This window comes from Vitis riparia, chromosome 11 (genome assembly GCF_004353265.1).
Source record: "Vitis riparia cultivar Riparia Gloire de Montpellier isolate 1030 chromosome 11, EGFV_Vit.rip_1.0, whole genome shotgun sequence".
In the NCBI taxonomy this organism is placed as follows: domain Eukaryota; kingdom Viridiplantae; phylum Streptophyta; class Magnoliopsida; order Vitales; family Vitaceae; genus Vitis; species Vitis riparia.
Window position 1 is genome coordinate 12,715,118 of NC_048441.1, and position 14,533 is coordinate 12,729,650.

The 14,533-nt window shown below is 41.4% G+C and overlaps 1 protein-coding gene across 3 annotated transcripts in view; it reads right to left on the reverse strand.

Annotated features, from left to right (window-relative positions):
* The window catches only part of LOC117925044 (protein ENHANCED DISEASE RESISTANCE 2), a 130,202-nt gene that overhangs the window by 21,796 nt on the left and 93,873 nt on the right, over positions 1-14,533 (reverse strand). The window contains exon 19 of one of the 3 annotated variants that reach the window (XM_034843856.1): positions 4,336-4,546. The exons of the other annotated variants lie outside the window; for them this stretch is intronic. Within the exon in view, the coding sequence (XP_034699747.1) occupies positions 4,340-4,546 (207 nt within the window). The 3' untranslated portion in view covers positions 4,336-4,339. Of the gene's footprint in view, positions 1-4,335; positions 4,547-14,533 lie in introns of those variants that run through there. 3 annotated transcript variants of the gene reach the window in all.

Consider the following 14,533-nt stretch of genomic DNA (forward strand, 5'->3'; position numbering starts at 1 on the left):
CAAGACGGGAAAAGTACCTTGGTAGCAAAGGGCCACTCATCCCTTGTTGGAGGGCTCAAGTTTGAGCCAAGGTACAAGCCCCCTTCTCTTTAAATTTTAAACAAGGGCACTGACATGGTGCAATTGAATTGCCAAAATATCGGTGATTAATTAGGAAAATTGCAAGAAATTCATGAAAAATTGACAGTTTATAGAAAAAAAAAAAAAAAAAAAGGAAATCGTGATAATTTGGTAAAAATCACCAAAATTCCCATCGACTAAAATTATGGCCTTAATGTTGTTTCCAACATGCTGAAATATGAAATTTCATATGACATTTCAATCATATTAGCTAAAACTTTCATCATTGTGTACACCAAAAGATTGAGACTATGGAGCAAATAAAAAATAATAGATACTGGCCTAAAAATTATGTAATCATAGGAAATCATGGGTTAACTATACAAAAAAGGGAACTCCCTAATTTACATCCTATACATCTCATTATACAATTGGTTTTCCTTTCCAAGACTCCTCAAGTTGGTAAATAGATGCTTCATTCCTAGCTTACTTGTAATAGATAAAAATGAGTGAGCCGTAAGTCCTTTTATTAATATATTATCGAGTTGACTACCTGTAGAAATATGGGTAATGTAAATCAGTTCACTCTCAAATTTTTGTATGATAAAATGTCAATCCACTTCCTCATAATTAGTGTGATCATGTTGGACTAAATTATGGGCAATTTTATTGCTAATTTATTATCACAACAAAGTCTTATTAGTCCTTGCTAATTAGTTCTAAGGTTAGTGAGGACAATCATTTTCCAAATGAGCTCGCATATCTTATGTACCATGGCTTTAAACTCTACCTCTAGATTTGATCTAGCCACCACTTATGGCTTTTGACTTCTTCGAGTAATGAAATTTCCTTCAAAGAAAGTACAATACTCTGATGTTTCTGATGTTGAACCTATGGTTCTTGAGCTAAAGCTTCTCTCTATTTACAATAAAAAAGTCATGGGGGAATGTAGAGCTGTTAGGGGTGGAAGAAGTCGGTTTGTGGTGGAGTCCAAATCCTTTGAGATTCTGGTCGAGGATTTGGGAGGAAAGCCGAAAGGTTGTATTTGGGAGAGAAGTAGAGGTATCTCCTCTTGGATTAGATTCGGGGAGGCTAGTCTACGTTGCTTACTAGAAGGTGTTGAAGCCTGTTGTAGAGAGATTGATGATCAAAGTTGGGTTATTGGCTAGATGGAGGGAAATAGGAAGTTTAGAATGGAGCGTCGGTTGAATAAGGCAGGAAGGTTCATTCTATGTGTTGAAAGAGAGAGAGAGAGAAAACCTTAATTCTCATTCATATTATTGACTTCTTACAATAGAGAAATATATATACAAGGCTAGGTTGAACTAACTACCATATATGTGACCTATATTAAGAAAGGAAAGAAAGATTGTACACTATAAATACATTATATTCAACACTCTCCCTCAAGCTGGAGCATATATGTCATATGCACCAAGCTTGTTACAAATGTATTTAATCCTAGAACCTCTGAGAGATTTAGTGAAGATGTCTGCTAGTTGATCATTTGAATTAACAAAACTTGTAGCAACACACCCTGATGCGATCTTCTCTCTAATGAAGTGACAGTCAACTTCCATATGCTTGGTCCTTTCATGAAAGACCGAATTGGATGCAATATGTAATGCAGCCTGATTGTCACAACCTAGCTTTATATTCAACACTCCCCCTCAAGTTGGAGCATATATGTCATATGCACCAAGCTTGTTACAAATGTATTTAATCCTAGAACCTCTGAGAGATTTAGTGAAGATGTCTGCTAGTTGATCATTTGAATTAACAAAACTTGTAGCAACACACCTTGATGCGATCTTCTCTCTAATGAAGTGACAGTCAACTTCCATATGCTTGGTCCTTTCATGAAAGACTGGATTGGATGCAATATGTAATGCGGCCAGATTGTCACAACCTAGCTTTATCTATTCATCTTTTCCAAATCTCAATTCCTGAAGGAGTTGCCTCAACCATATGAGTTCACATGTTGCCAAAGCCATAGCTCAATACTCAGCTTCGGCGCTTGATCTGGCCACTACATCTTGTTTCTTACTCTTCCAGGATATTAAGTTACTTCTAATAAAAACACAATACCCTGAGGTGGAATGCCTATCTGAGGGTGAACCAGCCCAGTTTGCATCTGTGTAATCAACAATTTGGGTATGGCCCTTGTTTTTATACAACATACCTTGGCCTGGTGTTCCTTTAATATATCGAAGAATGTAGATCACAACATCCCAATGGTTGTCACATGGTGACTGTAGAAATTGACTAACCACACTCACAAGAAAAGAGATGTCTGGCCGAGTGATGGTGAGGTAGTTCAGTTTGCCTACAAGTCGTCGATATCTCCTAGAATCTCTTAGAGGCTCCCCCTGTTCTGGTACAAGTTTGACATTTGGATCCATAGGAGTGTTAACAGGTTTACATTCTAACATACTTGTTTCTTCCAAGATGTCTAAGACATACTTCCTTTGTGACATGAACTGGATTGAGTTATTTCAAGTCCCAAAAAGTACTTGAGTCTGCCCAAGTCTTTGGTTTGAAAGTGGTTGAAAAGGTGTTGCTTTAGTCTTTGGATACCCTCCTAATCACTGCCTGTAATGACAGTGTCATCCACATAAACTACCAAATAGATGCACTGGCTCGAAGAGTTATGATGATAGAAAACTGAATGATTTGCTTCACTCCGAAGCATTCCAAACTCTTGAACAACTGAACTAAAACGCCCAAACCATGCCCGAAGAGACTGTTTCAAGCCATATAGAGAGCTACGTAACTTGCACACTAAACCAAACCCCCCTGAGCAACAAAACCAGGTGGTTGCTCCATATACACTTCCTCGAGAAGTTCACCATGAAGGAAAGCATTCTTAATATCCAACTGATAAAGAGGCCAATGACACATAGCTGTCATGGAGAGAAATAAGCGAACATAAGCAATCTTGGCAACAGGAGAGAAGGTGTCACCATAGTCACAACCATAAATCTGAGTATAACCTTTAGCAACCAAGCGAGCCTTAAGGTGATCAACCTGACCATCAGGACCAACCTTAACAGTGTAGACCCAATGACATCCAACTGTAGATTTACTAAGACGTAAAGAAACAAGATCCCATGTGCCATTGGAGTGCAGAGCAACCATCTCATCAACCATTGCTTGTCGCCACCCAGGATGAGAAAGTGCCTCACTAGTGCTCTTAGGAAGAGAAACAGAGGATAAAATAGAGACAAAGACAAAATAGGATGAAGATAATCGATGGTAGCTCAAAAAATTATAAATAGGATGAGGATTACGAGTAGATCGATTACTTTTCCGAAGAGCAATAGGCAAATGGTCAATAAATGATAGGGTCAGGGTAGGAGAAATCGGTGGGACAGGAGGTGATTCATCAGGTACCTCAACTGAAGAAAGAAAAGGAGCAACAACACGATGTCGACGATGATAAACTGAAGAGGATGAGAGAGCGCATCTGAAGGGGGGGATATATAGGGAAGTGGTTCAGAAATGGGAAGAGATTCAGAGGATGAGAAGAATGGAGAGTCCTCAAAGAAGGTGACATTAGCGGAGAGAAAATAACGATGAGTGTCAGGGGAATAACAACGATAGCCCTTCTGAAGTCGAGAGTATCCCAAGAAGATGCATTTCGTAGCCTTGGCAGAGAGCTTGTCCTGTCCAGGTGTGAGAGTATGAACAAAACAAGTATAACCAAAGACACGAAGAGGAAAGAATAAAGAGGTTGGGTAGGAAAAAGGAAGGAATGAGGGATTTGGTCATGTAATATAGATGAGGGCATACGATTAATCAAGTAACAGGCTGTAAGAACAATATCCTCCCAAAAACGAAAAAGAACATGACTATGGAGAAGGAGGGTACGAGCTGTCTCAACAAGATGTCGATTTTTACGTTCAGCAACCCCATTTTGTTGAGGAGTATGAGCACAAGATGACTGATGGAGGATCCCATGTTAGGACATAAAAGAAGTAAAGGGTGTAGAAAAATATTCCCAAGCATCGTCACTGCGTAACACTCAAATAGAAACATTGAATTATGTTTGGATTTCAGCATAAAATTTCTGGAAAATAGAGAATAACTCAGCTCGATTTTTCATTAAAAATAACCAAGTACATCTTGAATAGTCATCAATGAAAGTGACAAAATACTAAAATCCTAAAGTAGACACGGTCCGACATGGACCCCAAACATCAGTGTGGACAAGTTCAAAAGGAGACTTTGCCCGATTATTCAAACGCTTTGGGAATGAGACACGAGTATGTTTCCTAAGCTAACACGACTCACACGCAAGCGACGACAAAGTGGAAAAACGAGGGATCATTTTCTGGAACTTGGAGATACTAGGATGACCCAGACAACTATGAATGAGAAGAGGAGCATTAGTGGAAATGCAAGCTGCAGGAAATGAAGGTGATGTGAGGTGATAGAGGCCTTGAGACTCACGCCCTATGCCAATCGTCTTCCCCGTACTCCGGTCCTGCAAGATCACAAATTTATCAGAAAAAGTGATAGAACAGTTAAGAGTGCGAGTTATTTTGCTAATGGAAATAAGATTAAAGGGACATTCAAGGGCATAAAGGACTGAATGGAGAGGTAGGGAAGGGAGAGGATGAGCCAAACCAATACCTTTAGCCATAGTTTGGGAACCATTAGCTAAAGTAATAATAGGTAAGGCAGAGGTAGTAGTAATAGAGGAGAAAATGTGTTAATTACCAGAAATATGATCAAATGCTCCAAAATCTAGAATCCACGGGCCAAGAGAAGGAGACTAAGTAAAGCAGACAGAGACATTACCGGTCTGGGCAACAGAAGTTGATGTGGCTGCTTGATATCGGAGATAAGCATCATAATCACTACCAGTAAGGGTGATACTTTGAGATGTGGAGCTCGCAGTGGAGTCACGTCGAGATAGCAGAGGATCAGATGACTGAGCAATGTGGGCAGTGAGAGAAGGTCGTCCATGTAACTGATAGCAACGATCTTGAGTGTGACCAAACTTATTACAATAGGTGCACTGAGGACGTTGTCCTCGAGCCCGATTGCCACTACGTCCTCCTCGAGAGTTAGTCCGAGAGGCTAACACAGATGAATTTGAAGGACCATTAGTCGACAAGGTTTGAGTAGAGGAGAGGTGTAAGAGACGAGCGAACACATCATCCAATGATGGTACTGATGGACTAGCAAGATTCTGATTTCGGACAGACTCTAGATCTTGACGGAGGCCAATGAGGGTTAACACCATAAAGAACTTGTCAATCTGTATTTGTTGAGCTTCAGCACCATTAGTGAAGGGCATGAAAGTTAAGAACTCCTCCTTAAGAGACGCAATCCGGTCAATATAAGTAGACAGATCCATGTCCTGCTGTCTCACATGAACAATATCAGAAACCACCTTATAAAATCGTTTAATATCATTTGTGTATAATCCTTTAGCCTGAGTCCAAAATTTAAAGCAGGTTTTGTAGGCACGAAGATGATATAAAATTTTGGGATCAACAGATTACCATAATACGCTTCATAATTGTGCATCGATTTTCTTCCATTGCACTTTGTCAACATCAGGTATAGCATCCTCAGGTGTAACAAGATGATCCTCATAACCTTGTCCCATAAACCAGAGTTTCACGGACGCTGACCAGGAGAGATAATTCTCACTACCAATCAATTTTTCCGATGTGATACTAGGAGATCTAGAGATGACGGATGTAAAAATAGGATTTTTAGTCGCCATATCAACTTCACCTGAGATTGAATCACGTTTGGATCGAAGAGAACCCTAAAGGGAGGTCGGATCACAGCTATGGAAGAAGAACTTGGTATGTCGGGATCCAAACAAAGGAGAAAAGTGACTGGAGATGAAGAAGAGACCTTCCCAAGGCACACACAAGTCTCGGCCAAGGAAGGGAGCTGCTGTCGGAGGTTGAAAGAAGACCCGCGGAGGCTGAAATGCCAAAAAAATGGAGAAGCAGGGTTTGGAGAGGACTGATGGAGGCTTAGAAGTGCAAGATGGCGCCGGACAAGCTTGCTGGTAGAAGCTCGACACCAGAAAGTGGACCACGCGCTGGCGTGTGGGATTCAGGCCTTCGGAGAAAAGTAGCGCATGGGAGGCGCATGGATCGGTTTTTGGCTCTGGTGCTTTGAGAAAAGTTGCAGATATCCTCTTTGCGCTCCTGATGATGTGGTCGGTGTTGGAAAATATCGCCGAAAAAATGTTGACGGTGATGAGGGTTTTCTGACCACGATATGACTGATCGGAAAGTTTTGGGAAATGGAAAAGGTGACCGGAATGAAACACGGTCAGTGGACGGATTCCCGAAATTAATTACACGGGTAAACCAGAAAGAATAAAGTTTTCTCCCTTGGCTCTGATACCATGTTGAAAGAGAGAGAGAGAAAACCTTAATTCTCATTCATATTGTTGACTTCTTACAATAGAGAAATATATATACAAGGCTAGGTTGAACTAACTACCATATATGTGACCTATATTAAGAAAGGAAAGAAAGATTGTACACTATAAATACATTATATTCAACACTATGTTCTGTTCGTGATCTTGAAGCTAAAAAATACAGTATTATTTTTCCTAAAGGGAAGAGGCAGGCTAGTGGTTGGAATTCTCTGGCCGTAAGGTTGAGAGGCCTTAGAGTGATCCCGTCAGAAGGTTTAAAGTTTACCAATATGCCAGAGGTTTCGTTGAAGTTGAAGGGAGTTCTGAAGGTTCTATGGAACGAAAAGGGGGTAGAGACGAAGTCATTTGCAGATGCTGCTAAGTCGACCCCGGGAAGGGTAGGTGAGTCAGTTTGGTTAGAGGTAGGGGAAAGAGAGGTGTGTGGAAGGTTAGATCAGATGAGATAGTGTCTGGTAGGAAGGTGGGGTATATATTTAGCTCCATTACCTGAGTTGGAATACGTAAGGAGTTTGACCCGTTAAAATTGGGAGGTTAAGGGGAAACTGAAGGTTGTTGTGTTAGGTAGGGGGCTCCTCCTGTTTGATTTTGATTTGCCTTACGAGGTTGAGCGTGTTTTGGCCAGAGGCAAAATAAGCATAAAGGAAAATTTTATTATTTTGGATAAATGGAATCCGGAGGTGGGGTGTTCCTGCAAGAAATCAATGCTGATGAGGCTTGGGTAAGGGTGGTCAGGCTCCTACTCCATCTATGGAGTTTTGAGGTGTTTAAAAGAATCGGAGATGGGCGCGGAGGTTTTGTTGCAATGGGCTCAGATTCTGGTAAAACGTGTGGAAAGGGAGGTCCCTAACTCTGCTCATATAGTTTTGGGGTCGGGATACTATTCTCTCCAGCTGTGGTGGGAATCTCCACCTTGGTTCAAATAGGTGGTGCTAGCGGGAAGCTTCTCTAAGAAGGGCGGCTCAAGGTTAGGAGAAGAAATTGGCGAAGCTTAACACGTTGTTTGTTGTGGGAGTCAAAGGGAGAAGGTGGAGCAGTTGAGGACGCAGATGGAGGTATAGGATGTGTCGCTTGATGGAGGTAACCCACCCACCCTTTCTATTGAGGCCTCTGGAGAAGAGACTGATGAGAGGGGTAGGGTAGGTGGTTCAGTAAACCTAGTGGGAGGGGGTAGGGAGACCTCATCCTTTAGTTTGGACACCTTGGGCTTTGGGCTGGAAAGCCTTTGTAGTGGGCCTAATGTTTTATTATTCGGGGAGGTTTAGGGTCCTTGTCATGTGAGCCATGAGGATTTGGGCCATGTTTCAAGGCCCATTCACTTAAATGGTCTTTAAAGATGCAGTGAGGGCGAATCGGGTGTGGGCTTTAGGTCTGTTGGAACTGACGCAAAAGGAGAAAGGGCATTTTATGGGGACGAGGCTCCAGTCTCTCTACCTAGAGCTCGAAGCGAGCAGTTGTTCTCCAAAGATAGAGGCGCTGGTGGAGGTGCAAACAGAGATGACGACCCCCTCGTAGGGTTGTCGAGGGAGGCGTTGCCGTTGATGACCTCTCAGATGACGGAAAAAGGGGGTTTTGACTGACGAAGCGCTTTGCGAAGAGGCATCTAGGTACGTCAATCGTCGTTTTTTTCCTATGGGGGGTCGGGAATTCTCTTCTTCTACTTTTGATCTCGGACGGGTTGTGTTGAATGAGGGGTCTTTAGGTAGTTTGGCTTCCGTGGTTAACGGAGAAGAGTAGATCCTGCTGAGAATCATCTTGGCTGATGGTACCAATGGGGAGTTGGTCTCTAAGGGGGAGAAGTCTGTGGTTGGAGAAGGCGTGGGGGGTGAGTTTGAGGGGTTGCTACAGGATATGGGAGGGAAAGGTTGTCGATGAGACGACAACTGCTTGGCGATGTTTAGTGAGTTTCTGGGTTGTTCTACATAAGGTTTTGAAGGTGAAATCTTGAATCTGTTCTTAAGGACCAAGAGAAGAAGAGAGCAAAATCTTAAGAAGGGATCGTCAGGGTCCACTAAGTTTGATCGCGAATTGAAAAAAATAGAGCGGTCCATTAATTATAATGGTGCGAGAAAGGAGAATTCTCTGGTTAGAGAAGGTGGGGCCAGATTCTCGACCATTAGAAGAAGCTAAAGATTCTATCATGGAATGTTAGAGGGGCCAATGATAGAAATAAAAGGAAGGTAATTAAGGCCCTAATCAGGTCGCAAAGAGTGGATGTGGTGTGTTTGCAGGAGACTAAAATTCAAGATATGTCTCAGGGGGTTGTTCACAGTCTTGGTGTGGGAAGATTTTTAGGTTGGGGAGCAGTGAGTGCACGGGGGGGTAGCTGGTGGGGTGGTAGTCTTTTGGGATAAGAGAGTTTTGGAGTTAATAGATATGGAAGTGGGTCTCTTCTCAATTTCGTGTCGGTTTAAGAACTGCGAGGATGGGTTCTTGTGGATCTTCACGGGGGTCTACGGACCTACATTGAAAAGTTATACAGAACCTTTTTGGGAAGAGTTAGGTGCCATTCGAGGGTTGTGGTATGATCCTTGGTGTATTAGTGGGGACTTTAACATGATTAGATTTCCCAGCGAACGTAGCAGAGAAGGAAGATTGTCTGGATCCATGAGAAGATTTTCGGAGGTGATTGATGAGTTAGCTTCAAGAGATCTGCCTCTTCAGGGGGGGCCTTTCACGTGGAGTGGAGGGTTGAATGGTCAATTCAGGTCTAGACTGGATCGTTTTCTGATTTCGAAGGATTGAGAGAATCATTTTAGTGGGGTGTCTCAGTGTACTCTCCTAAGGCCGGTGTCTGATCACTTCCCAATTCTGTTAGATGGGGGTGGTGTGAGGAGAGGTCCAATTCCGTTTCGTTTTGAGAATATGTGGTTGAAGGAGAAGGGCTTTAAGGAGCTGTTTAGGGGCTGGTGGCAAGGTTTCAACTACAGTGGGTCTTATAGTTTTATCCTAACAGAAAAATTCTCTAAAAATCAAGTTGAATAATTGGAATAAGGAAGTTTTTGGTAAAGTGGGGGTGAACATGAGGATGGCTCTGGACAAAGTGTCTTTTTGGGATGATCAGGAGCGGCAGAGAGTCTTAAATGAGCAGGAGTTAAAAGGTTAGAAAGGAGGCCAAGGAGGACTTCAAGAAGTGGGCGTTTATGGAGGAAATCTCGTGGAGATAGAAATCAAGAGAAACGTGGTTGAAGAAAGGCGATAAGAATACATGATTCTTTCATAAGATGACAAATTCTAATAGAAGGAGGAATTGTTTGAAAAAAATTAAAGTTGATGGAATCTGGCTTTCAGAAGATCAAGAAATTCAAAGGGGTGTGGTGAGGGCCTATCAGAATCTGTTATCAGATCCTGGTGGCTAGCACCCTAGTATGAACAGTCTAGAGTTTGACAGAATTGGGGAAGAGGAGGCAGCCAGGATGGAAGAGATGTTTTCTGTGGAAGAGGTGTTTTTGGCTCTTTTAGAGTTGAATGGGGACAAGGCTCCTGGTCCGGATGGTTTTCCCATTGCTTTCTAGTAGTTTTGCTAGGACTTTGTCAAAGATGAGCTAATGGGATTTTTCAAGGATTTTTTTGAGAGGGGTAAATTTGTTACAAGTCTAAACACCACTTTCCTGGTTTTAATCCCTAAGAAAGGCGGGGCTGATGATTTATGCAACTATAGACCCATTAGTTAGGTGGGAGGTCTGTACAAGCTTCTCGCCAAGGTCCTAACTAATAGGTTAAAGAATGTAGTAAGTAAGGTGGTGTCTCCTACCCAAAATGCTTTTGTTGAAGGAAGGCAAATCCTTGATACTGCGTTAATTGCTAATGAGGTCATAAACTCGTTGCTAAAATGGGATGAATCAGGTGTGTTGTGTAAATTGGACTTAGAGAAGGCTTATGATCATATTAACTGGGATTTTCTACTGACAGTGATGCAAAAAATGGGTTTTTGGGAGAAATGGGCTGGTTGGATCAGGTGGTGCATCTCCACTGCTTCTTTTTCAGTTTTGATTAACGGATCGCCTTCGGGTTTTTTCCAGAGTACTAGGGGGTTAAGGCAAGAGGATCCCCTTTCCCCTTACTTATTTGTTTTAGGGATGGAGGCCTTAAATTGCCTCATTAACAGAGCAGTTAGGGGGAGTTTCCTTATCGATTGCAGGATAAGGGGAACGGGTGGCAGTGGGATCCAAGTGTTTCATCTATTGTTTGCTGATGACACGTTGGTTTTTTGTGAGGATTCCCAAGAGATAATGGCTTTTCTAAGCCTGCTGTTAATGTGGTTTGAAGTCATTTCTGGTCTGAGCATCAATTTGAATAAGAGTGAACTTCTGTCGGTAGGAAGAGTAGAGAGCGTTGAGGTCTTGGCTGCTGAACTGGGCTGCAAAGTGGGATCTCTCCCTTCCACTTATTTGGGGCTCCCTTTGGGTGCTCCTCATAAGTCGGTGGCAGTGTGGGATGGTGTGGAAGAGAGAATGCGGAAGAGACTTGCCTTGTGGAAGAGGCAGTTCATTTCCAATGGGGGGAGATTCACTCTCATTTGGAGCACGTTGGTTAGCATGCCGATCTATCTCATGTCCTTATTGCGCATGCCAAGAGTTGTTAGATTGAGGCTTGAGAAAATCCAAAGGGATTTCCTTTGGGGTGGGGGAGTGTTGGAGAAGAGGCCCCATCTTGTAAAATGGGCTGTGGTTTGTTCCCATAAAAAGAAGGGCGGTTTGGGGATTAGAAATCTTTCTATTCTCAATAGGGCCCTTTTGTGCAAATGGAGTTGGTGCTTTGCGGTTGAAAGGAAGTCCTTTTGGAAGCTTATTATTAGTAGGAAGTTTGGGGAAGAAGGTGGAAGGTGGATTTCTTGTGAGGTTAGGGAGGGCTATGAGGTGGGGTTTTGGAAGGAAATTAGAAAGGAAGGTCTTTTGTTGTTTAAAAATGTTTCCTTCGCTGTGGAGGATGCTAGAAGGGTGAGATTTTGGAAGGACATATGGTGTAAAAATATTTCCTTGTGCGAGGCTTTTCCTTCTTTGTTTGCCTTAATGGTCTCTCAAGATGCGTGGGTAGCAGATTGTTGGGATTCTGTGGGGGATTGGGGGGGGGGGGGGGGGGGGGTGGTGGTTTGGATTCCCTGTTTCTCTAGATCCTTTAATGATTGGGAGGTGGAGGCGGTGGAGAGGCTCCTCTCGACCCTTCAAGGAAAGAGGCTAGTTGCTAGGTTGGAGGATAGAGTGTTGTGGAAAGCTTCGAAGAATGGGATATTTTCTGTAAAATCCCTTTACAATACTCTTGAATCTAGTTGTGCAGCCCTGTTTCCGTGAAACATCATTTGGAGCCCTTGTGTGCCTACAAAGGTGGGTTTTTTTGCTTGGAAAGCTTCTTAGGGGAAGGTTCTAACCTAAAATCAACTCAAGAGGAGGGGCTGGATTTTAGCAAACAGGTGCTTCTTGTGTTGTGATGAAGAGGAGACGATAAATCACATCCTTATTCATTGCCTCTAGGCGAGGGTTTTGTGGGATCTTGTGTTTTCTTTGTTTGGTGTTAATTGGGTCCTCCCGCTTATGGTTAGACACTCTAATAGGATGGTCCGCTTCCTTTGTGGATAAGAAACATGGAAAGGCTTGGCGGGCAGCTGCTCTCTGTTTATTTTGGACGGTTTGGAAAGAAAGAAACATGATAGTTTTTGATAATGAGGTTTTGTCGATTCAAAGAATGAAAAATTCTTTTGTTTGTAATCTCTTTTCTTGGGCTAAGTTTTGTTTAGATGGAGGACCCCGTTCTTTAATTAATTTTGTTGATTGATTGGATTCTAGTTGAGGGCTGGTGAGTGTTTGCCTTTTTGTGTGCTTTTTGTATTTTGGCATCTCGTGTATACTCCCTGTATGCTTCGGGTGCTTTTTAGCTCCCTTTTTTTAATAAAGTTTCTGTGGTTTTATTTATAAAAAAAAAACTACTATGATGTTGACCTTCAATCTATAACCGAACTTGCCCAATCAACGTCCATTCTTTCAATTTTCTGAAGAGAATGCCTTTTCTAGGTGTTGTTTTCAGATACCCAAGCACTCTACGGATTGCATCCATGTGTATCTATTTGGATGAGTGCATAAACTGACTTAACACACCCACCATATAAGTTATATCCAATCTAGTGTATGACAAGTAGATTAATTTCCCTACTACAAGTTGCTATCTACCATGATCCACCGATGCATCTTCCTTACTTGGTGAAAATTAAAAGGCTATTATAGCTACTAACCAAGTAGACTAAAACCAAGTTACTCCAAACAACGTTAGAGCCAAGATTTCTTAAGGAAAAATCTAGGAAAAACCCTTTGCATAAGCTGAAACCAGAAAGTTCCAGTTAATCACTTTATTTATTTATTTTTCCTGGATAATCATCAAAAGTCCTTACAATTAGTAAGTTCTTCCCTTTTATAATGATAAACCTCAACTACTTTTTGAAGGTTTCCAAGACATAATTAGTAACCTTTAATAACAAAAAACGAACCTTTTGACTTCTAATTTAATAATAAACTTTTCCCATGCAAACCTTTGATGTTTTTGAACTTGCCATAAATTGTCTATTAATGACTGTATCATTCTCTCCTCCTAAGAAGAAGCTTGTTCTCAAGTTTGGTGCTACTGGAAGCCTCTTTTACATTCTCACCAGTGTACGAATATAAATCCAAAATGTTGAATGTTGAATCTATTCCCATATGTTTTGGCAGATCAACCACATAAGCATTCTCCTCAATCTTCTTGATGATTTTTTAGGGTCCTATCTTTCTTTTACTTAGCTTGGAATAAGAGCCAACTGAAAATCTTTCCATGTGTAGTTACACCATCATGTCGCCTTCTTGAAAGCTTTGGCTACATCTCTTTTGATCTGCATATTTCTTATACTTTGCATTCGACTCCTTAATCTTCAATCTGATTTCTTCATGCAGTTTTTTCATTAAGTCAGCCATGTTTTCACCATTTAAGCTATTTCATCCCATTTCTGGTAAAGGAGCTAAATCATAAAGATGCATTGGTTGCTTCCCATAAATAACTTCAAAAGGACTTTTGCCTATAGTTTGATTCTTGGAATAGTTATAAGCAAATTCTGCTTGTGCAGCCACAACTTCCCATTGCTTAGGATTTTCTCCAACCAAACACCTCAATAAATCACCCAAACTTCTATTGACAACCTCAGTTTATCCATTTGTTTGAGGATGATAGGAAGTCCTATACTGTAGCCTAGTTCCAAACTTCTTCCATAAAGTTGTCCAAAAATGAGAAAGAAACTTGAAGTCTTGATCTGAGGTGATTGATTTTGGAACTCCATGCAATCGCACCACCTCTCTAAAGTAGAGATTTGCTATATTTGATGCATCCATAGTCTAATTGTAACAAATGAAATGAGACATTTTTTAAAATCTATCAACCACCATAAAGACGGAATCCATTCCCCGTTGACTTCTAGGCAATCCCACCACAAAGTCCACATTTACATCTTCCCAAGGAGCTATAGGAACCGGTAGTAGAGCATACAAACCTGTATTTTGAACTTTTCCCTTTGATTCTTGACATGTTTGACATCTTTTAACAAATTTGTAAACATCCCTCCTCATTTTTGGCCAAAAAAACTTCTGTTCAATCATAGCATATGTCTTATCTTGCCCAAAATGTCCTCCTAAGCTTCCACCATGCATGTCTTGAATGATCTTTTCCCTTATTTTAACAATCTAGAGCACAAATTTGATTCCCTTTGAATAGGAAGCCATCATGCAACAAATTCTTTCCTGGCTGCCTATTAGTATAATCCTTCCAAATTGAACCAAAGAAAGGGTCACTAGGATAAAGATCCTTAAGAGAATCAAAGCTGGAGAAGAATGAAATTAGAAAGTCATAGCTGTATGATATTGTAATTGGAAAGTGAATTAGGACAATCCCGTAAACAAAGGGATTTGATGTAACTCGGTTAGGAAGGTTACTAATTTTGGTGTTAGGAATATGTGTATATATATATGGGTCACTATACAAGTTAAAATGAATCGAGAAAAAGAATTCTATACCTTTTATTCTCTCTCTCTCTTCTTTTAC